Raw genomic sequence first — 23,915 nt, forward strand, 5'->3', positions numbered from 1 at the left:
AGAACAGTACTACACTCGCAGAAAAATTCTTTTTAAAGGAAGAAAATTAAAAAGATCATGGAAGTGTTAGTTGGAAGGGAATTCTGGAGTCTCTCGTCCAACCTGCTCTGACTGGGACACTTGCTGTCTCTACGTCTGGTTGGTCATGGCTTTGTCTAGCTGAAGTTTGAAAGCTTCCGCAGAACTGTGAACTGCAAAGGAGCTTCTAAGAAAAGTTTACCAATTACCACTGAAAAAAAAAGGCCACTAATAATAAGAGAATAACACCATGTTAATATATACCAAGAACAAAAACATTGCAGTAATGGGAAAGATCATTTACCATTTGTTGATGCAGAAAGACATTAGTGCTAGCTTATGCTAGAATGGTTGGTATTTTCATGAAGCTAGATGGTATCTTCACGTTATACAATATTAATAAAATATGCCAAGGATAACTACTTAGAATATTAAAAAACAATTACTAAAGTTAAATCTGCAGGAAGACAATGACACATCAGTCTTTTAAAAATAAACTAGTGACATATCTGAGCCTTTAATCTTTATATTTATCAACTTGCAGAATACAGTGTAAATGCCAAGCAGAGCTATCTTTCAAAAAAATAAAACTGTCTTTTAAGAAGTATTATCTTTGACAAAACACAGGCAAACAATACAGGACAGTTAGTCACAGTCTTTGCAAATCTTGGAAGAGCTGACAGAAATGCAGTTTGCAGACAACTAAAAAGATGTCAACAGACTACTTGATATAAATCTGCATATATTCGCAAAATCTCAGCAAGCAAACCAGCTATTGTTTTTGCAGAGACTGGTGATTATTTCAACAAGCCCTTCAATTTAATTTCTTTTATTTCAATTTCTAAATACACATAGCAGAAGCTTCCCACTCAATGCAGGTGTGGCTTTTCAAAAATCTAAAATAAAGAACTGGATAACTAGACTGAACCATAAAAAAAATCTGATACTGTACTGTGTAATCATATTTCACATATATACTGCTGACATATGTGTGCACAGAGAGATGCATGCACTTAAGTTTTCAGTCAGGCTACAAACAGGGAAGCACAGCAACCTAAACTATAATGATTAAGTTGATGAGAATCTAAAAAATCTCCAGATCTTGATATTTATATAATGAAGGCACCATGTAAATGGATGTTTTACTTTGATTTCTCAAGGACACAAATACTTGTCAAGTGACGATGTTGGATGGTGTCAGGACACTACCTTCTTAGCATTATTCAGAGTATTTTTGTAAAATTCATTAACTCCTTTTTCTGCTAGAAAATATACCTGTATATTGATTAATGACCTGTACTGCTAGAAGCCTCAATTTTCTCCCATTAGCCACAAAAGGAAACAGAGATACAATAATTAGTATTTACCACTACATTTAACTGAATTATTAGGATAACAAAATAATGAAGTATCACTGAGGCTTAGATTTTTCTGATCTAGCTTCTTGGCATTTGGCTTTGGACAGAAAGCAGTCACTCTAGACTCCCTATGAGTCAATAATAGCATGCAAGAAAATCTAGAATACAGGGAAAGATTCAGCCCATTTGAGGTCTCAATCACCCTCTGAAAGTGCCTATTTCCATCTATTAATGCAGTAAATGTCTAAAAGAATAGGCCTTTATTTTAGGTGTTTGAGTTAGATACCTGAAGTTATGACAGCTGAACATGAGCTTAAGCATTTGATATTGTTATATCAAAAATGAATTTGACATTAGCTGTGCTTTGAAGGTGCTTTTAATACAGCTCTTCTTATGGAGTATTTGTTCAGTTTTCTTTAGACAGAATGCACAGGTGATTTTACTTAAGTTTGGTATAGTGCCATGTTTGAGTTTTACTACAGTTTAATATTCACACTTTTGTAAAAGCATGTGACAGGACATTTCCTTTACCTGTTCTTTGACTGGAGTGTTGACATTTGATAGACACTGCTGGCAGACAGCCAGAAAGGATTTCACAGTTTTCCTCAATACCAACAAGTCCTCCTAGAATAAATATTAAAAAGGGGTAATGCATAAATATTAATAAAAGGTTGCTAGGAAAAAGCATAATAAAAAGGTGGTGATAATTTCATACATTCAATCCTATAAACTAGCCAAACGAAAATGGAGAGGCCATGAAAACATATGCTATTCATACAGCATAGAGTAAAACAGATCATTAATTTTCAGAGGAATGACCCAAGGTTTCCTTGTAATAAATAACAAGAATAAAACAATACATAATGAGTTAAAATTGTCTGTGTTTTATATTGAATGTAAATTATAAACATTTCAGAACAAAAAGTTTAATACATCGAGGTCAGCCTACCTGGTGGTTTATAAAGAAATCTGTACTCAGGTAAGTCAACATGAACAAAAAAGTAAGATATCAATGAATGTCTCAAGTTCAACAAAACCATTATCCTAAGTGCCTGCAGACACGGGAAACGTGAAGGCAAATCACAGGAATCTGACAACTTAGGGAAGAAGGAGGGAAGTTTGTCGATCTGGAGACAAGAAGGATTTGCAAGTGGAAAAGATAAATGAAGAGACAACTGACGTGTATTTTAAATGTGGGTACTAGAAGTGGCAGGTTCAATAGGAAATCTGTGTACTTTGACCTGGGGGAATCAATGCTGTACCCTGATAGATACTTATTTTTTACGGATAACAAGACAAACGAGTAAAAACAAATCAAAACAACATAAGCTACTGGAGCATAATCATAAGAACACAGCAAATGGTCACATGGAAACAGCAAAACAATTACAGAAAAGGAACTTTCCTATGTGAAAAGCAAGGACCATCTCTATCATAACCAAGAAACGTACTGAAGATGTACATGGCTTCTTGGCACAGACTTACACAGTTACTCTGGTTATGTTAGTAATAAACCAAACACAGAGAAGAAACCAGAAATCACTAGGACTTTGTGTTAGCTTCACATTTTGTCAAACGCACTAGCTTTGTCAGCATCGATTCATAGATTCCACTACTCTGCATTGCTCCGGTGATACAAACGCTTCTGCCCTGCCTGCAGTTCCAGGTGTCTCCTCGCACTCAGATCTCCTCCCATGCCACCAGCAGCTCTGCCAGGGCCCCCCAGCCAATAGCAATTCTCACAGGCACCCGGAACCTTTCCCTTCCCAGTTTTCACCATCACTGGTTTCATGTAAAGAAGGGATCATAAGAGCCATTAGTTGACACCGAGACTGCTGGCCTACCGCTCCTGCAGACCTTCCTCCATGATACCTCTATGAGCTTTCAGATGGAAGATAGCATGCCCTACAGAACAACATCCAACCTGAATCGAAAGAATCTACATAGCATATATGCACCATTTTCCTTGCTAAAAATGCCAATTTTTGATTATGCTGGCTGTTCAGACCACGTGTCTCATTTCTAGTTTTAGCTTTTCTTATTGCTTCCTATCATAAGATCTTGTTACTCTTTGTTTACGGAAAAGCCTTTTTGCAGTCCATATGTTCTTCCTGTACTGGTTCACAACAGAAGGCAGGTCTGCAAGCATGCCAAAGCACCCCAAGTGTTCCTCAATCTCTGAACGTCTTATCATTTTCAATAGAGTGACTGTGATGTTCTGACATGGACACTGAAGGTCTATGAGCCACCTCACCTTCCGATTCCTACTAAATTTTTTTCTGATAACATAGCCAAGGATCCCTTTGTGCCACCACATTACACTGCCATTACACGATCTGTAAGACAGATCTGCTATTTTTTAAGTCCCAACTTTCCACTGATCAGCCTTCTTGTTCCCAGATATAAGCCTTGCATTTGGCAGCATTAAAATGCCTTTTTGTTCTTTTAATTGTATTTTTGTTAATCTGTATCATCCACACTTTAAACATCTTCACTTTACCCTCCCCTATGATTGATAAAAATTATCAGTTTTTAGCAGAGAACGCATCTCTCCTGGAATGCCTCAGAAGCTATCCCACTGTGTGATGATTTCCCACTTACAATTTCTTTCTAATGTATTAATCAACTTTGAGCTATTGAACATGAATTACATTAAATTCACATATTCACCTGAAATGCAATGTGATACTAATGTCTTACAGAAACTGGTATTTCAACTAGTTCCCTTATCAGTCAAAAATGCCATCTTCTCAAGAACAAATTTATTTGTTCCTTCCGGTCTTATCTCTTGGCCATGTTCGTTCTGCCTTTCAGCCTTATATTGACTGTGTTTTCAATCAGCCAGTACAAGATTTCACTTACGACTGATGCCAGGCTTATCAGTTCACTGTTACATAGTCATCTGATTTACACCTTTAAACACTGGGATTACAATCACTTTAATGACTTCCTACTTTCTATCACAATTATCTTCCATTTAGATGTTAATGAATTCAACATAGAAACTAAAACCTATGAAAAATCCTATATAAAGGTTAAAAAGTGAATGAGCATGTCTCCCATATTTCTTTCTGTCAAAGAATGAGTAACATGTAGGTACACATTATTTATTATCCTCTCTTGATAGCATGACAAAGATTCATTTTGAAAAGTTAGACACGGCAAAAGAAAGCCCGACTGAACAGTGCAACAGAGCCATCTGGGACTATTCTAAATTTGGAGAAATCCCCAGACTACTAGAAAGTGGTAATTTTTTAAAAAAGAGAAAAGGGGAAGAAAAAAAAAATTAATTAGATTTTCAAGTCTTTTACCATTGTCAGGCACACAGCCAAGGCTCTTGAGGTGTGATTACCTGATATTCTGGCTTCAGCAGAAAAAACAGTATAAAAAAATGTTACTGTCCTCTTGGTTGCTAAGGGTAAAATGCTGGGGTCACACCGTGACCTGGATCACTTAAGTGACACAGGATAAAAATAACTCTTTCTTGAACCGTACAGCGTTACATCTTCAAATTTAACTAGTCCATGGCAGGAAGAAGAATGAGCTGCTAAAAGAAAGGACTTGTACTGGCTTTGCCACTACCTGTAACCAAACAACTGTGTTCACAAGGCTGCTGTCTAAAATTCTTCAGTTATTTTCTAGCATTAAATTGAAGCTTGTTTTTTCCATTGAAGCCATGTAGAAATGCTGTGCTTTTGCTAATGTTCATCTACCAAACCCAATGCTTTTCTTCCTATCATCCCACTGCCTATCCTCCAGATTACTTATTTGCAGTATTAACTTCCTTCTCCTTCCAACTCCAATTCTACAATAAACTTTACAATGTTGAAAAGCCATTAGCTTTCAACTCGACTGTGGAACATGATCCAACCTTTTGCACCTTGTGACTCTCTTCTTCCCTTCAGCATTTTATGCTTTCTTTCATTGTGCCCATATAAATACGAAAAGTCACCGAGTCACTATGTTGTTCTTTAAATCCCCCTTTAAATCCCCTCTACTAATTCCTCTGCCTACTAATCACTTTGCAATAACTATGCATTTGGCTCGTCTGGCTGCTGCTCTTTCAGAACTGTATCGCCTTTGTCTTGCTTCTGAATGTTTGCTCTATTCATGCATTTACTTTTTTTAATGGACTCTATTCTTCTGCAAAGATTTCCTATTCATTACATGCATGTACAGTGCATAGTACAATGGTCCCAGGCACGTGGTTTGTTGAAGACATGAAGAAATCTAGATGGAAACAACTGTATAATCTAATCCCCAATCTCCTACCTCAAGACTGTACTTGCTCACCGAAATCTACAGACAAGAGAACTCTTGCTGACCAATTACCACCTTCCTCTGAAACCATCCTCAAACCCCTTTTCACGTGAAGAATAGTTTTTCCCTGGGCTACAAGAGACTGCTCCCACAAACTACACAGGATAAACCACTTCCCCACCAATACTGTGTTGTTTACCACAAACAGCCCACACAGTCATGGCTTCAGCCTCCTCTGAACATGTACACCACCACAACCAAAGATTAGAGCATTAGACTATGGATATTTCAAGGCTTACACATGTCATCCTTACCTATTGCAACCTTCCTTTTAGTAATCAATTTTTCCTTTCAGATCTTAGACAATGACCCCACAGTATGCCCTTTTTTTTTTTTTCCCCCCCACAGGCCACCTTGAGAGAGTTTTAAATACAGTACAGAGTTGGGGCAGAGTTATTTTAAGTTAACTAGTAGAATCTTTATTATAGGGTAGATAATTTGCACTTTCTCACTAATTCAAATAATCAGTAGTTATAATCCTTATATTAAAATGTCTTTGAAACATTTTTTTATGCTGATATCACTTCCTTAAGGTCTATGATCAAAATTGTAATCTACAAGTGATATTACATAGCGTGAGGGAATCTGCAGAGCACCCTCTTGGTAACAGCTTGGATAAAAAACAGCTGATATGATGAAAACATGAGTGCAACAGTGTCTGTGAACAGAACACCCAAAACTACCTGTTCGGAGGGGGTTTTTGCCTAAAAACTGATAATGCTAAGAGGAAAGTTAACAATGAATTTGCTTAAAGTGACCAGATTAAACAGTAACCTGGAGATTACCAAGTAACTTTCGAGAAAAGGAGTCGTCACCTTGAAAAGAAGTGTAAAAGCAGCATGAAAAGTTGCGATCATGGAGAAGAACCTTGGAGTGGAACAGAGCAGCAGTTAAACCAAGTCAGACACCCCAACATTGCAACCACTGCTTAGGCCTGGTGGCACATCCTCCCTGCTGGAAGCCATAAGTAGCCCGCATCCATCTGAAGGACTGCCAGTATGGGGCGCAACAGAGAATCATCGAATCTTTGGGTTGGAAGGGACCTACATGCAGGAACCCACACCTCAAGCGCGTGTATGTGACTGTGCAGTGTTTTGTGGGTGTAGCTATGCATGAAGCTGGAGCACCCACATGTCCAACAGCAGCCTAATATAAACAGGGGATCTCATGCTCCCAAAAGAAGGGCTATGGGCTTGTACATCACGTTTCCTGTGAGAGTGGGAGTGTGCACGTGTAACTCTAAACTGCGTGTGTGTCTTGAGGAGGGGATGAGAGTGACTTATGAACAGTTACAGAAGGGTGGTTTGAAATTTGCAGGCATTCATAAGCATTATAAAAGTGTCTAGTGTTCTGGTTTACCTGCTGTATAGCTGATACTTACCCTGGAGATGTGTTGCACCGACTGCAGGTTAATTATGTGTTGTTAATAAATCAATGAGCTGACATGATCCTAATTTGATTTAAACCACAAGAGTCAAACACTTTTTCCCTTCCACACATACAAAGCCTATAGACCAACACATCCAGCCTCATGTAGTCAGCCACAATCCAAAACATACCCAACAGCTTTAACATAAATTATGTCTCAGAAAGCAATAAATGTGCCCTGGGCTTGGGCATAATGCCCAGGATGGTTTCCAAACAAGAGCGATCCTCTTAGGAGAGAGGCTGCATTTTTGGAAGAGCCATCTGTACACCAGATGAAGATTAACTTCATTCCAAAAAGATTCTGCTCCCCACTGTATATCCCCGGTTGCCATGTATGACTCTAGAACCAATACACGGAATTATTAAGCAAGTTTGAGCTCTACTCAAAGAACTCACTCAGAAAGAAATCTTACCGGAAACACCCATCCTACCTGCAAGCTCCCTGCAATAAAATGTACACCTAATGGATGCAGAGCATACCTGATTAAGAAATGTAAAACTTGCCAATAGATGTCCACTACTACCAAACTAAATACTTCCTCCCACGGAAACATTTAACACCCTTGAATCACACAATTCCAAAATGTTAATACACTTTATCCTATACATTGAATGCCTACATGGTAACTAACTAGGTGAAACAGAGCAGCTACTATGTACCAGCATGAACTCACACAAATGACCCAGCTGGCAGAAGATGAACATTTCTTACAAATCAACCCCTCCACCACTGATCTCTCAGCCTGGATGCTCAAGAGGAATCTAAAAAATCATCTTCTAAACACAAGCCTGGGAACAAAAATTCATAAATCTAAGGGTTACATAAAAACAAGGACTCCAGATTAGTTTTATAACATATTATACATTCCCTTCTCCCCATTAGTCGTTTGGATCTCATCTTCCTTCTCTTCCCTACTATCCAGCTCCTACTTCCCTCCTAGTAACTGTCTTACCACCTCGCCTTCCCCTCCTCCCACTCCCCTATAGGTACCAATGACCTTTTCCTTTTCTTTCAGAGACAGTTTACCAGATCTGTTATCTAAAAAGAAATCAAGCAATTGTTTTCAGCTCGTACTTTGATTTGTAATCTTCTGCTTTTATTTAAAACCTGAAAGGCTTGTGTGTCCAAAAGCCTCTCTAATTTTTACAGCTATATCCACCAGTCTACTAAAGATACCACTTCAGCCTACAAACCATCACCTCCCCGTGTCCTTAGATCATTACAGCTACAGCAAAGTAACACTAGAAAGCTGGATGGACCTACATACTAAAATACTGTGTCAGAAATGTTCCTGTAAAAGCCTCAATACTTAAAAAATGTTCATGAAATACACTACTTTTCATTTTGAGATGCTCATGTTAATGCCTTTGTCTTCCCATACATACTTTAGAAGTGATGCCCTTTAATGTCTGTTAATTTATAACCCTAAATCATGGTTTATAAAACAACCATGGGCAAAATGATCTCCTAATGGATTAAACGATAGAAATAGTGCAGATTAGATTTATTTTCACAGTGAACAAATTACAATGGAAAGTTTGATAGAAAACAACCACACAGAACAAAATGCTGCAACCACTTCAGGTCTGTGGATTTCTACTTATCCCGTTTCTGTTGTGAGCATAGCTGAGGTTGCTGGCCAGGTATGAAGAGCTGAAGGGCATTAATGCAGTGATCCTCTTGAACTAAGCATGCAGAGCACTCGCTAGTTTTGTAGGGCGTGGGGTGAATCCCTAAACTATAAGTTAATAACAGCTCTCTAGGTTAGAGTAATTATGATTTTAATTGACTTGTACTACTTGTACTACTGATTCTCAATGGAGCTTTCATAGCTCTTTCCATTCCTATGAACCACATTATGACTAATATGAATCAGAATACTGTTAGAAAAACATGAAAGTTCAAGGCTATTCTGCATTCATCTCATAAAACAGTGTCTCATACAAATGTATCCTATTTTGAAAAGCCAGCAATGCCATACAATTGCACTAAGCTTGTCCACAAGAAAAACCCAGTCACCGAAATAAATAAAGGTCTTGTTATCTTGCAGTTTAACTGGACCATCATGGTAATACTGCAAACAACACCAAAACGTAAAGCTTCTGACCAGGTCCTGTGCAGACAGATGCTTCATACACTAGTCGTTAGCTGTACTTTATGGTAAATATGATTCTTTTGCCGTAATTTAGACACAGCAAAACATAAAACTTTTTTCCAGCAATGCTAGCAGCTATCACTCTGCACCATCTATGTTATACTGCAGCAATTTACTGTATTAAGTTCAAAAAAATGGCGTAATGCAGTGAAGGGAGATAAGAATCGTATCGAACGCTCTGTGTCTCGGCATTTCACCCTAGGCAAGGCAAGACTGGGCATTGCTGCTCAAAGGGCCCAGCAAGAAGGAGGACAGAGCTGTTGGGCATCTTCGGGATTGGGCAAGACACCTAACAAGACCCAACAGTCAAAAGCACATGGGGAAAAATTTATTAAAGGTGTTGAAGACAGTCTCCAGGCTTGGATAGTTGACCAGGTGCTCTAAGTGCACCTGCTCTAAGTGACTCCTCACGCCCAACTCACTTACTACACAGGGAACCAGCAGTCCAGTTTTCCTCACTAGGGAAGCATTAGAATGAGATTCGGTGTGTTGGTTTTATGGGCCTAGGTGCTGAAGCAATGTATGGCCTCCTGGATTTACTTTTAGTTGCTTAGTTTCTTCTGTCAAAGTGAAATTTCTCCCTAAGGATAACAATGCTGCTAGCAAGGAGGACTTCAGATGCTTTACTGTCATGAGAATCTGAGTTTGTTTAAAACAAATGGGATTTATTCTGTTTTCTCAAGTTATAAGTAGCCAAAATGTAGTATTATATACTACCAGCATGCTAAAGACAAAGAAGCTAAAGAAGCTGACAGAGGAAAATGGGAACAAAAGCCAGAATAAAGAATACCAACTATTCTTTCTTTCTTCCTAGTAGCTATTTTTAAATGTCAATATGTCAGTATTTGAAACAACTCAAAGAACTTACAATGTATTTTTATCGTTTTTATGTGCATAAAATGCTTATTTTAGTAGTACGTTAGTACTACGACTAGCATCTTTTTATTTTTTATGCTGATGGGGAAGTACACTTACTACTTCAGTTTTCATACCATTTTAATTTGATGTGTTACTTTTCCAAAAGCCCTAAAAAGACAGGATATTGACCTCTGATTGAGAAAAGAGCTAAGGAAAGGTCCTGGAAAAACTAAGTATAACAATCGAGTTACATGTAACATTGTCCTTACTGCATTATGCTTGCGTGCACTTACTTTTTATTAGTAATCGTCACTGCTAGTAGCCTTACATTTATATTTAGCAACATAAAAGATGCAAGTAAAAGGTAAGCAAGGTAAATACACATAAGTATTAAGCTATCTGTGTTGTACAGATCTACAGTATTGCTTACAACTATTAGGTAAGCATTGTTAACATTACTTATCCATTCATACAAACTGCTGTGCTGACAATAAAGTGCATCAAGTATCTTCAGCAATAAAAACATAAAAATCAGCTAGTGTAAAATCCTGATGAAGACAAGCTTCTGCTGTTTGTATAGCTCCTTTAGACATATGCACGATGTTAAATAGATTCTGTAGTATCAAATAAATTGAAACACCGACATTTTATATCTGTTTCACAACAACATAAAATGATGGTTACAGTGGGTGGAGTTACAGAGAATCAGGTCTAATGCCTTTTTAGGCAAGTTTTGTTTCTTCAGTAAAATCTGTACGATCAAATGCCTACTTACTTTGGAAGGGGAGCCTTCAGTGATTTTCACCAGCTGCCAGAGAATAGAGTAATGGGAACACTGCAGTGCCTGAACAACTATCTGTAACAGAGGAAACACAAAGAATCCCAGCACACTGGAAATACCAAGCATATCAGTAAAGTTTATCTAAAATTTATAATGCATTTTGGGGAGAAGAAATAGGAGCAGCTCTTAGGTAGTACTTTTTGTTTTCAAGGATATTAAGTTTTTCCTTAGTCAGTTTGGTGCAATAAGAAACCAGTCTACTACCAGTGGAAAAAATACTGTGTAAATTCTGGGAAACAGAACAGAAAACTGTGAATTAGAGGACAGCAAAAGGTGATGTCACAGCATGACAGAAGTACAACCCAACATCTACATATCTCAGCTCAAAAGCATCTGATTAAATACCACTAAAAATGACTTCACTAGTAAAACAGTTTGGAAGTTTGTTCCATTGTCAAATGAACATGTAGCCCAATTTCTAAAAAATGGGAGAAAATACAAATTTTCTCATGGAGGAGATGGCTCATATTTATGATGCCCCTAAAAGCATCCATGGTGGCTTTTTAAAATTTAAAATCTATATTAAGTGATAAAAATTTCAAAATCTTCTTTGGCTTGAAGATGCTTCAACAGTTTGTGGTTCTGTGCAGAATAAATCAAGTTTGTAACAGCTCTAATCACTTCAGAAAATACTTTTTGGAAGATATCACTAGAGACCAAACCTTTCCTTTTCAGCAAACTTCTAGTGGACTGGGGGAAGAAATACTGAGGAGAGTTCAGATTTCGGAACTTTTTTCCTAAGATCTTACAGAAGTGTTTGGGGAGCCATATCACTGTCAAACCCAGAAAATGAAGATGGCTAGTAGTTGCATGGACAGTTTTTATTTGCTGGCCCCTTCCCTCCAGGTAGCACAATTCCAGCATTAAGTAGCAATTAAATCTCTTCTGCAGAGAGAGCAGAAGGTCCCACAGCTTAAAGCAATGACCTTCACATGGCGTGTGGCAATGCATCCTCCATATGGTTCTTTTCAGAAAATGCTTTCACAGAATTTAATGAGAATTTTTTGGGTTTTAAATGAAGTTAAGTTAGAATTAACAGCTGGCTTCTAATTGAAATCAAATTATAACTTAAAATGTGCTAGAGTAGGTGGTCTGCAGTTTAAACTTGAATCCTGGGAGAATCTGAAATGGTGCCTGTGCTCATCCATGAGAAACTAAAACTGAACTAGGAGGAAACAAAGTCCAAGATGTGTCCACTAAAAGAACTCCACTGGAAAGACTGGACAGCATCCCTGCTAAATGTTCTTCTTGTTTCCTGGTTTGCATAAACTTCCATTTTACCTTCACTGCACAAGAACCTTTTGTGATAATTCTAATTGCAGCCAAGGTTTACAGGTGTTGGGTTTCAGTGTAAACACCATGATTTATGCATCGCTTTTCAGAGCTAGGAATGTTAGTTATTCCTTACTATACAAGATGAGAAAGGTGAGGTGAGTAGCTCAAAAATCACAGAATCAAAGATTTTCACCTCCTGGACAGTGCCTCACTAAAATACAAATTTCATTCAAAACTCCATGTTTTTCCTAAATAACTGAAGTTGCATTAAACTTTTTAATTTCTCTATGACTAGACCCTTTAAAACTTTGAATCCCCAAATGATGCAGTGCAGTGTTGCTAACTGTACCTGTTCTGGCATAGCTCCGTGTTCAATTCCAGTTCTTAGTAATCTGTAGCAGTTACTGAACAGGTCCCATTTTGTGAGATCATGCGCACTAGAATGAGAGATAATAAAAAGAGATTAGTTGTGTTCCTCAAAACTCCACATCGCAGCGAGAATATAGTCTGGCAGCTCAGTGAGCTTTGATAGTTTTGCAAAGCTGAGACAATACAGCCTGCTGACAAAGCATCTGCACAATTAGTTCACACTAAGCAGAAGTTAGGCTTTCTGCTAATTGAGAAAAAAAATGTTTTCCTACATGGGATTTTTGTAGGGAGGGGATAAACTCTCTGCATACCATCCATTTTTGAAGGTTACTTAAGTGTAGCTACAAGCTCCTTCTCAGTGTTGCCTCTAAATCATCTCTCCTCTTTGGTTCTAAATATTGACAGAACTCCAGAAGGCACTTTCTGGCACTGCAGCAGAAATTATGGCCAAACTCTAGCAATATATACCACATTTTAAAAGTCTTTAAGCAAAATAAAGTTACATGTTTTTCTGCTGTATCATTTGGAGAAAAGTAATATACATTATAACAAGATATTAATTATCCTGAAATATCTAAAATAAGACAGCATGATAAACATGTACATGAGACAGAGATGATGGTTGCCACCCCCCATTCATTGTTTCACATTTCAGTTGTACCAATCTGATTTGCCAATGAGGAGAATACAAATGAGATTAGCAACGTATATTCTAGAACCTTACAGACCTCAACAGATTTTTTTTTTTTAATACAGAACTAAGAAATACAGAAGAAATTACAAAACATCAGGTTGCCTGAAAGACAAAAATTTTCTCTCACAACAAAATTTAGGTTTAAGACATTTTTCTGCAGTGGAATTAAACTGAGATAACTTGAAAGAGTTTAACATGCTTACAAAAGAGCAAGCTACCTCAGTATAATCAGAAACTTAGTGATTAAAATACTCACCTGGAAGAAGGGATACTCAGACTGAACTGGGAAGTCTAAATTAGATAAAGCAGTCTCTTGCATCTGGCTCCCTTTCATCCCAGCACCTTGATCACCAAAATATGCTCACTTTTTCTACCCCTTTGTGTCTGCCCTGCTTTGGAGCTGCCTGAATTTGTTGAAATAATTAACTACCTTGCTCAACCAGAACGAATAATTCTCTAGTTCCACAATGGACAGAGGTTGAACTCAAGACTGGGAATGCCTAGATCCTGCTGAAACCCCTAGTACGAAATGCCTCCCAGCCTGGAGCATGTTAGCCCTGGAAAGCCTCACTGATAAACATTTCACAGAAAGCATAACAATTAATGCCCTTCTGCTGAAAACAAGTGAAGTGCCATTAAGCCAAGGTGCATCTTGAATTCTAATTCAAATCCATGAATAGAACAATAGGAAAAATTAAAAAAAGAAACGGAATTGTAAAAATACTCCCCCCGCCTTAGATTCTGGATGGTCTTTGAACTATGAAAATAAAATGTTTCATAGATAAATTATAGGCTGTCAGAGCACTGCCTCTGACTAGTGATATTAAGCACATAGATGCTGCTTCAGCAAATCACAGGGTTGCTAGCAAGGCAGAGTTGTACCTCCTTAATTACAGCCCTGTAATTAAAGCAGTAAAATCTCCTTGGTGTGCAGAGGCAGATATCAACATAGATTATCCTACAGAGAATACGAAAGGAAAGACTGTCTCATTTTTGCCTTTTCATTTTAGAGCCCTCCATGTCAGGCAGCTGTCACAGGGGAAATGCCCCATTGCCCTGACAGTTGGAGGCACCTCAGCTCTTTGCTCTGGCCTTACAGCTGATCTTGGGAAGAGCGTTTCAGCTTCCAGAGCTGAAAGAGTCTAACTATACACAAGTTGCATAGAGCTTCTCAATATAAATGTCCTTAAAGAAGAGCCTCCACATTAAATTTAGGCATATTCTGGTACACCTTTGTCTCTTTTGAACTACGAAGCAATCAAAACGATAGTTATAAAGGTACCTTGGACACAATACAATTCTCCACAGAGGTTCAGATTGACATAGATGCTCCTAGAATGAAAATTCACACAACACAGAATTTTCCCTTAGTCCCTTCCATGTCAGAGAGTTTTCATGGATTACAGAAAACACAGACCAACATTTCATCGAAGGCTTCTTTTTTATCCCTATATAGCACTGTCTGCTGGGGCACGTTTCTGCCAGAAAGTAGTCAGATGAAGTAAGGGTACCAGTTTCACAGCATTTCTGACAGCATGGCAAGAAGCAGCTTAGAAAACTTGCTTTTTGAAGAGGTGATCTCCCCACCCACAAAACTGCTTCTCCTTTTAAAGCAGCACAAAGTGACAGAAGCTGTACCTTGGGCTCTGAACAGCTCTGCTACATACAGTCTAATTTCTTTATGGAGGTTTCGTTTATCATCGTTTCTACTTCTTCTGGATATAATGAACTTCTGAGTAACTCAGTCTGAAGGATGTACTGGTCAACTACAGGAAAAAAGGTTAAGCAAAGGGTTTCTATAACAGGAAGCGATCTGCTGGTCTAACCATGAATTTATCTATCTGGGAAGTGTCCTGACTGATCATGTTTATACAGCTAAAAACATGACATGTATCTATGAAGGCTTATGAAGTCAGTGTGGAGGCAGGAAGGAATCAAATTCCGTATCATATTTGAAGACTACTGGACAGTGATACCAACAATCCCGATTTCTAAATATGAAACGATGTTCTATAAACAAGACAGCGTCAAAGGGTACATCCAGAGTAATAGCAGTGATGCCCAAGATTCATGTGTCTTGCACTGAATTAACTGAAGTAATTAAATAAGAAATTCTGGTATTTTGCAGCACAAACTGCTACAGTGCTGATGTGTTATGTGTGAAAACTCAGTTGAATTGGGCCAGAGTCAGTACAGAAAGATTGTCTCCATGTACTTAAGGACAGACAAAAATGCTGTAAGTATCAGTGAGACCCTGGTGTGATTCCAGGTGCTCTATTCAGAAGACCTCAAGAAAATTTATTATTATATTCTGAAAACTTGGAAGGAAACACTGTAATGATGGATTTAATTTGTATTGGAATACGGATACCCTTGTTTGATGAAAAGACATGAATTTAAAAGTGTGCTGTGAGCCTTTTATTGCCATGACCTTCTCAGAAAGACGATCAGCCCAGGCTTGGGAAGTCTCAGTATAGAAGCTTTTTGGTCTGGAAGGCTCGATAATCCCCTGCCATGTTTTTTTCCACCTTGCTGGGCTTCTTTTTCCTAAGAAAGGAAAACTACCAAGGAAACACAGGCACAGATAAGGGACAATGGAGTTTCGCTCACTGGAAAAAGAGAGGGACTCGTTTCTTTTCAAAGCCTCAGCAACTACTTTATCAGTGCACTTTTAGAAAGTCTGAAAGATATCAGTTGTCAGCCTGCAATTTCAACTTCTTCCATTGATTTGATTTCTTTTGGCTGCCAGGTGATGAGAGGCAATGACAGTTTCAGACAACAGCCACTGTTCTTTGAGATGAGAATGCTCAATGCAAGTTCTGAATTGAAGATTCTAATCTCAAAGCTAAAGATTCAGCAAAAATTCTGTCTCAGAGGGTATGGCTGTTTCCTTTCACAAAGAAATCACATCAGACATAACATTCAGTAGAGTAATGAAAAGATTTCATTACTTCTTTATATGCAAGCATATATTAATTAGAAATTCCCACTGAACTATAATCATAAATAACAATCAGCTGAGAAATTATACACAGCTGCTCTTCAGCTTTGATTCTTTTCTCTTTCCTATTTTTTAAAGGTGAAGGTACATGTTCCTGGCACCGATTTGTGTGTCATTCTACAAAGCTTTCTTTACAGTTTGAAATAACTCTCTAGAGATTTGGAACCCTAAAGGAAAAAATGCATATGGGAGACTCCCAAAAAAGCCTTAAGATTTGTGCTTCTTTCTTGGATGTGAACTATAGCTTTCACAAGTCCTCTCAGGAAAGGCAGAAGTGGCTCCAGTGTGTTACCAGGGAGACCGAAAACCTAATTTGCACATGTGTCAGCCTGCTGCACTACGGAAATTAGTAGCGATTTAATGATCTCTGTGGGACTCTTGTTGAATGGAAACAAAGAGCAGATATTTCAAAACCATTTCATACAATGATCCAATGCAGAATTCAGGATAAGTGAAGACTAAGCTCGCCAAAAGAAGAGAGAAATGAAATCACTAAACCCAGTTTGTATAAAAGAGGCAGCAGAAGCAAGGTCCTCTCACATCTTGTGATAAAGAAGAAATGATTTGTGGCGCTCAGCCATCTGCATATGAAGCTTTCCTACATGCTGACCAGGAGCCATTACTTGCTACAGTTGATAGGAAGGGAAGATTAGGTCTTTGTGCTATGCTCCAAAATCCACAGTTCAAGTGAAATTTTCCAGGTTGCTCTACAAGTTATGAGGGTGCCCGTAGGTCTGAGAGCAGCAGGACCCTGAAAAGCTGCTGCCTGGCTCCACTGAGCTAGTTCATGCTTAGTGAAGGAGTTTCTGTGCAATCCACGCAGTTAGACTTTGCTAACAATTCAATGAGAAACTATTCCTGGCATTTCTGCAGGAAGAGAACTCATTTTCCAGACTCTTACGATAAACTATTTATTATTATTATTATTACTACTACTAATTTCTATAATTTTGAGGAGAAATACCTCAAAGGCATTGAGAAACTGAGAGAAACAACTTCCTTCAGAGCTCTCCTAAGATGAGGCTCAAAGCACAGATTTGGCCTGCATCCACTGGTGCCAGAGATAAGAAGCATCCCTTGTGCATTGACTGTCTGTCAGGCTTATGACTTTTAGTCTTATTATAACTTATTATGACTTTTAGTAAGACACTCATAGGTGTAAAAGCATTTAGTGCAAGGGATGGTAGGCAACTGGCAAATCAAATCTGTAAAAATAATGGCATTAACTAAGCAAGGTCCCAGATTAATCCAAACAGTGATACTGACAAATACCGCTGATTATTCATCAGTCTCTGTTTCATATTTCAGGCCATATATTTCCTCATTTCTTAACACTAGACATTAACTGATACTCGCTGAAATGATCAAATTAACATGGTACACTTTTGAGGGGAAAAAACCAAACATCACCTACTTGTGAAAAGAGGTTAACCTCTTCAATGTGGAGAGCACATTGTATATGTCATCATCATCAGCTTCTTCTCCCTGAAAATGAAAGGAAATCCATTAAGGGAGTTCAGCAATCTAGCAGAATACATTAACTGCACGGAGAGAAGCAGATTTCTTTCAGGGTTCATATTGACACCAAAACCGACTCCAAATTTTCCAATGACTTTTATCTATATTCCATAATAATAATATTTAAATAACCATTGCATAGCACTAGGAAATAAGCACGAACAGCTGACAATATTCAGCAGTATCACTGTATTAATACTCAAACCAGTATCCTCTAGCAGTAGAAATCATTCCCAAGAATAAAATCTGAGTTCTACCTTATATTACAAGGACTGAACCACCAGCTTTAACCATCAGCTGATGAATGTGCTACAAGAATAAAGCCAAATGCTTGCCTTGCTCCACGCCAGAAACCTGCAGATGTCAACAGCAAGTTTTTTAAAATGGTCAGTGGGAAAATTTCTTTCTTTTCATATCCTTCATTGCTGTTCGCTGTGTTACACACCGTAATGCATGACAATCACATTATGTGCACAGACTGACATACATTCAGAACTGGATGGAAGGTGTTTTTTTTTCTTAATTTAGATTTTACAAATCTGAGGAAACAACAGTCCAAGAATAAATATTGCAGAATTCAATGAAAACTTTACATTTAAATTTAATTTTTTCTTGCTAGCATTTTAAAATACCATTATCTTAATACTTTACGCAAACTGAATAGCAAATTCTCTTAGTGAAATAAGTGGAAGTAAGGTACTTCCGAAACCTAATTTTTCCAGCAACTTTCTGAAACAGGAAACCCACTTACAACAATTCTCCATTTCATTTTGATAATTTTTTTCCATCTAAAAGCTTAACAATTTTCCTGCCTTCAGATGCAATTGTCAATCAATGTTTCTGTTTTTACCAACCTAGTGGGAAGCCATGAAGCAGTGGGATACTTGCTTGGGTACAAGTATGCACATTTTTAAATTTAAAATCTCTTTAAAATTATGAAATAGACTTATTAAAATTAATTATTCTACCAAGTATCACCCAGCAAAGAATATCACAAAGGCCAACATTTTAAATCCTTGCGACCGCTGTTGCCATTCTTGCTTTCTCCTACTTTTGTCTTGGTTTTGTCTCCACATCTTTCTCTATGTCACATGTCTGACCTCCGCACTCCCTTTTCCTTAGGGATCTAAAACTCTTAATTCTTCATTTCTCACATGACTATCAGACACAGTTTTTCTCCAAAATCCTCAGTCCTCATCTCTCTCTCATGCAAGCAAATATACACAAGGATCTTAAGCCCTTGCTTGCACTTCTTTACTCCTTCCCAACTGGGCAAAGGAAGGGGATACAGCAGAAGTATTTTGTTATCACTGGTCCATGTTCCTTCATGAGCCTAGTCTTTGTTCTCTGTCCAGTAGTCTCAGTGCATCCTTCAGGGCTTTTCGCACTGGAGTACTGCATAAAGAGAAACTGCTTGCAAAGAGAAGTGAAGGGAAATGGAGTGGGAATAAGCAGTTACTGGCTTCCTGATCCAAGAAGTTAGTAATAAAAGAAAACTGCAGGAAAAATGTTTTTCTCCCCTAGTTCATTTCTCCTGAGAAGACTGGTGGGACGTCATTTATGAATCCCAGCATCTCATTGCTCTCACCTTACTCCCCTTGCGAAAAAGGTGAGGCCAGAGGGATCTTTCAAGCAGTGTCAGAAAGGGAGAGGACAGGACTGCAGGCCCATACAGTGTACCAAAGTGTGTTTTCTGAACTCTCTCAACATTCATGTATCCCTAGTCTAAAACAGCTGGACCTAAATGCTTTGCTGGCATCTGAAATGTGGGCTGGGGGTGGAAGAGAGGTAGATTTCCAATCTCCTTTTATCTTTACTGCTTGTAGTATTGGAACATGGTTCTTGGAGGGCCAGAGACCACACTGCCTGTGGAAGAGGACTACCAAAGAAGGGCTTCTAAAAATATACAGCTAGGGACCACAAAGTAGCAAAGGGAAGGACAGAACTGGTTCTCCTTGGATCAGAGGATCCAAGAACAAGAGGAGTGATGCTATAGTAAACCAAACTCAACACTAACTGGACTGCTAGCTTCCAGAAGGGTATGTGGATGACAGAAAAGGAGCTCACAGAACCAGAGGAATGGTTCTTGTCTCGACTCTTTCAAAGCTGCTGTGTGGAGGAGAATAGGTAAATCCCAGAAAGAGCAGCTGCTGTACAGCAGGAGGAATCTAAGTGTTCCTGTATTTGCTAACTGAGTTTGGGATTACAGTTGAAAAAATTATTTGTGGGTGTCTCAGCAATACTAATAAAACACTGAGTGGATCTTTCCTTGGGTGAAACTATCCAGGCAACAGAATGCCACCTCTGAATCCCTGAATGGATCCATGGATGAATAATGTCTATACAGCTGAACAGCATGGAAACTTCAAGGGGGCTCTTCCAAAAAGGCCACGTGTCCTCAGACAGACCTGATTTCTGTTTGTTACACTGGCTGTTACACGACTGTCTCCAGAGAGAAGGAACATGGCATTTGCTTCAAAGTTCCAAGATAAAACTATGAGAAAAAGCTGAAAGGAGACATTTTCATAATGTCTTATGACAAGACAGTATAATAGAAATGGCGAGTCAGTGTCAGTTTATTTTCTTTAATATGCAATTCTAAAATAGAGACTGTAGCTTAACTTTCTATTAATGTATATCAAAAATTCAATGTATCTGCCACAGTGCAGTGCATGACTAGAAGTAGTAAAGAAAAAAAAAAATTATGCAGCCCTTAAGTTATGTTTAAAAAGCATGAGAATTACAACAAGTTAAGTACTGCTACATAAAGTTAAATTGATGGAAAGCAAGAAAAAATGAGTAAGGTTTCTATTCTTATTTAATGTATTCTGTCTTATGCATTTAGAAGGATGAATTCTTACAAGTAAATCCCAGGTACCTCCATGTTTCAAACTTGTATCTTTATTTCATTCTTTCCAGAGCTCTTTCAATATGCCATTATACATATTTTACTAATCCTCTCTTCCATTCAAGACATAATCCAATCTTGATTCTGCTGCCTGCATATCCATTTGGGACTACTGGAATCACCACAAGCATTAATGTAAATGCACCTTTCTATGCATTTTTCATCAGCTTTCACCCATTCATCCATTTAATTTCTTATGTGGACTGTTTAAACACTAGACTAAATTTTCAGAAGCAGGATTGTCCCGTGGTCTTTGCTTTACAGCATCAATGCTTTGCAGGCTTAATGGTTAGTCCAAGGGATTTTCTACATGGAGGAAGAGCTCCAAATAATTATGAAATAGTTCCTGCTGCACTACGTCTTCATATGGATAATTTCATGACTTGGCAAGAATGTTTTTCTGCAGGTTATCTTAGCGTGTTTCAGGTAGTCTAGCTAAATTAATTTTAAGAAATCAGAAAACAAACCTCCTGCAGCAGATCCTCTACAGAATGGTTGAATCGATCCACAAATTCATCAATAAGTTGGCTGTGGGCTATGTCAACTCTGTTCTGGATTGTATATTCTTCACTACAGAGTATGCTGTAGGTTTTGCTGCAGGCTTCGAGAACATCTGATTCCACATGCTTTTCCACAACAAACTTAATCTGTTTCAGTAAGGCATCCAGATGCTGTAGATCAGAAAAGAAGTTCAGCTTTTACCTTACCTGAACAATGAAACTCAAAGAAAAAGTCATTCAAGGAACACACCAAATCAAGGTTAGATTACTAATATGCCGAATAAAGGCACAGTACTGTGTGACTAGAATAGTATATTAGATACTGGAAAGCAACCAGACTTCTTGCCCAATGTACTCTACCTTTTCCATTCTGCCTGTGCTATAGATTTCCAGATCAAAATACTGAGGGATTTGCAGGAGATTTGCAACCTTCTCGGCATCAGCGGAATACTAGAACATCATTGAAACAAAACAAAAAAAATAATGAAGTAAAACTAAACACCTGTACTACAGAATGAAAGTTTAAAGACAGTTGTAAACACCAGTGAGAGATTTATTTTGTTAAAAAATGTACCTTTGATAGCAACATAGGAAGTGCAATAATGAAATGCTCAGTCAGTTTATTTCTGTCATCTATCTGAGTTTTTCTTTCTTTTGCTGTCAAGACCTGCAAGTGATCAAAAATAACTGAAGTAAATACAATTTATGCATAACATTTATTACTTTTTCTAACATTTGTATTACAAACAAAAATCCATGCAAGTGTATTTTCAATAAATGAAAAGAGAGAATAAAATACTCAAACACATTTGGACCAAAGGGTGATTAAATGGGAGGACCATGTATCCTAAGAAGCCATGATTGAAAAGGAAAATATGTCATCCAGCATGATATTGTTTCAACAAATCAACTTTTTTTTAGGATTGAAATTCAAATATAACCCAAGTCAGTGGAAGTTTTGCTATTGCTTCCAGGCAAATTGAGCTCTGGCTTTTCACATATTAAACAAAGTGTTAATGTAAGACCTCAGGGCGAATGGAAGTATAATTAAGAAAACCAAAACCAAACCACAATGTAACAGTGATTTGTGTGAGCAGATTCATGGCCTCATCTCTAAACTGGAATGTAATTCTCAGTGAGAACATACAACCAAGGTCACAGAACTCATTTACAAATTTCAGTGACAGATATACTGAAGCTACTAATGCTGTCGTAGCAAAACCACCTTGAAATAGTGAATAGACGATAATCAAAACAGCACGCTTCATAAAAGCTTAGATCTGGCTTCTTGGCTTCAGAAAAGGAGAGAATACTTTCGAAAAAAAATTATGATAATAAAATACTCAAGTTAGCTAATGATTTATGTATAGCAAGGCTGCCAGACTGCACAATAAAGGTTACAAGCTAAAGTCAGAGAAGAAACTTTCACAAGATGGTGACTGCGTAATTAGAATTCCGCTCCCATTTCAACTCAGAGAATATGCTAGCGAGATCATGAGAACATGACAAACCTCTACTGACAAGTCAGAGATCCCTGCAGTTGCCATCCCACAACTCATGATCTAACTGAAAAGAAGCAAAAGCTACATGTCATACCTACATCTCTCTGTAAGTGAGGAGGAACAGCTGAAGACAAAACATGTTTGGATGACAGGTTGCCTATTGTGTCAGCAGGAATGCAAAACAACCATGGAAGCGAAGGGGAACAGGTTTGCAACCAGGGTGAGGAACCACTTCCATAGTACATGGCAGACAGCTGGATACCTATAGCAGCAACCGCAATTCCCGTACCACCTCGCAGTGCGGCACCACCCGTGCCACCAAAAGCTGCTAGCTCGTCGGAGGGCAACACAAGCCAGCTACCACGTCAGGCTCCCATCCCCTAACAACCCTGTCATATTCTGGTGACCAAATATTGCTGTTCAGTGGTGCTGTGAATTAATCTGGGTCCCTAGGATGGTCTTGAGGCTCTTTTGATCATCCTTCAGAAGGTGAAATTTATTTTGCTGAAGTGTTTTCTTTAGCTTTGAAGAAACACAGACATTGACAATCTAAAACTAAACAATTTGAAGAACTTCAGTGAACTGAACTGTAGATCCCTTGAGATAGAAAAAACACCTGGAAAGTATTTTATAATAGTGACATTATTTGGTGCTCCAAACAGAAAGTAAAAACATTAAATTTTTGTTAAATTTATAGGTTGCTCTGTCTGCTAGAACAGTCTGCAGCTAGAGACAAAACACAGTTAAGTTGTGCTTACAATACACAATCCCGTGTTTTGGTAACACAGGATAATACAGGCTTGTGTAAATTTGAGTAAGTGCTTTCATAGCTTCCCTCCTCACCCCTGAAATATTTTAATAAATTAGGAATTTATTAGAATATGCTTTACAAATCAAGGTACATAAAGCATGTTTAAAATGACGGTTTCTTGGAGCTTTTCCTGGGCTGCTGTTTCTGGACATGAGGCTAATCTGCTTTTGGCACATAAAAATGAAGCAGCTAAGTAACTGCATTGAGTTTAGCAATAAAGAATGCTAAGTCTGTCTCCAGATTTCACCTTCATTAAGTCTGTGTCTTTCTCTAATAAACTTATGATTATTCAGAACAGAACCTAACAGAAGTGCCAAATATTCACATGGGTTTACTTTATTTTAACCTAAATAAGAAA

General features: G+C 38.1%; 1 protein-coding gene across 1 annotated transcript in view; it reads right to left on the reverse strand.

The window, feature by feature from the left end:
- The window catches only part of STAG1 (STAG1 cohesin complex component), a gene marked incomplete at both ends in the record, with an annotated part of 149,631 nt that overhangs the window by 21,173 nt on the left and 104,543 nt on the right, over positions 1-23,915 (reverse strand). The window contains 7 exons of the mRNA XM_082003812.1: positions 1,908-2,000; positions 10,914-10,994; positions 12,604-12,691; positions 17,733-17,803; positions 21,212-21,415; positions 21,605-21,694; positions 21,819-21,911. Of these exons, the coding sequence (XP_081859938.1) occupies positions 1,908-2,000; positions 10,914-10,994; positions 12,604-12,691; positions 17,733-17,803; positions 21,212-21,415; positions 21,605-21,694; positions 21,819-21,911 (720 nt within the window). The remainder of the gene's footprint in view (positions 1-1,907; positions 2,001-10,913; positions 10,995-12,603; positions 12,692-17,732; positions 17,804-21,211; positions 21,416-21,604; positions 21,695-21,818; positions 21,912-23,915) is intronic.

This window comes from Phaethon aethereus (genome assembly GCF_964289735.1).
Source record: "Phaethon aethereus genome assembly, chromosome: 9".
NCBI classification, from domain to species: Eukaryota; Metazoa; Chordata; class Aves; order Phaethontiformes; family Phaethontidae; genus Phaethon; species Phaethon aethereus.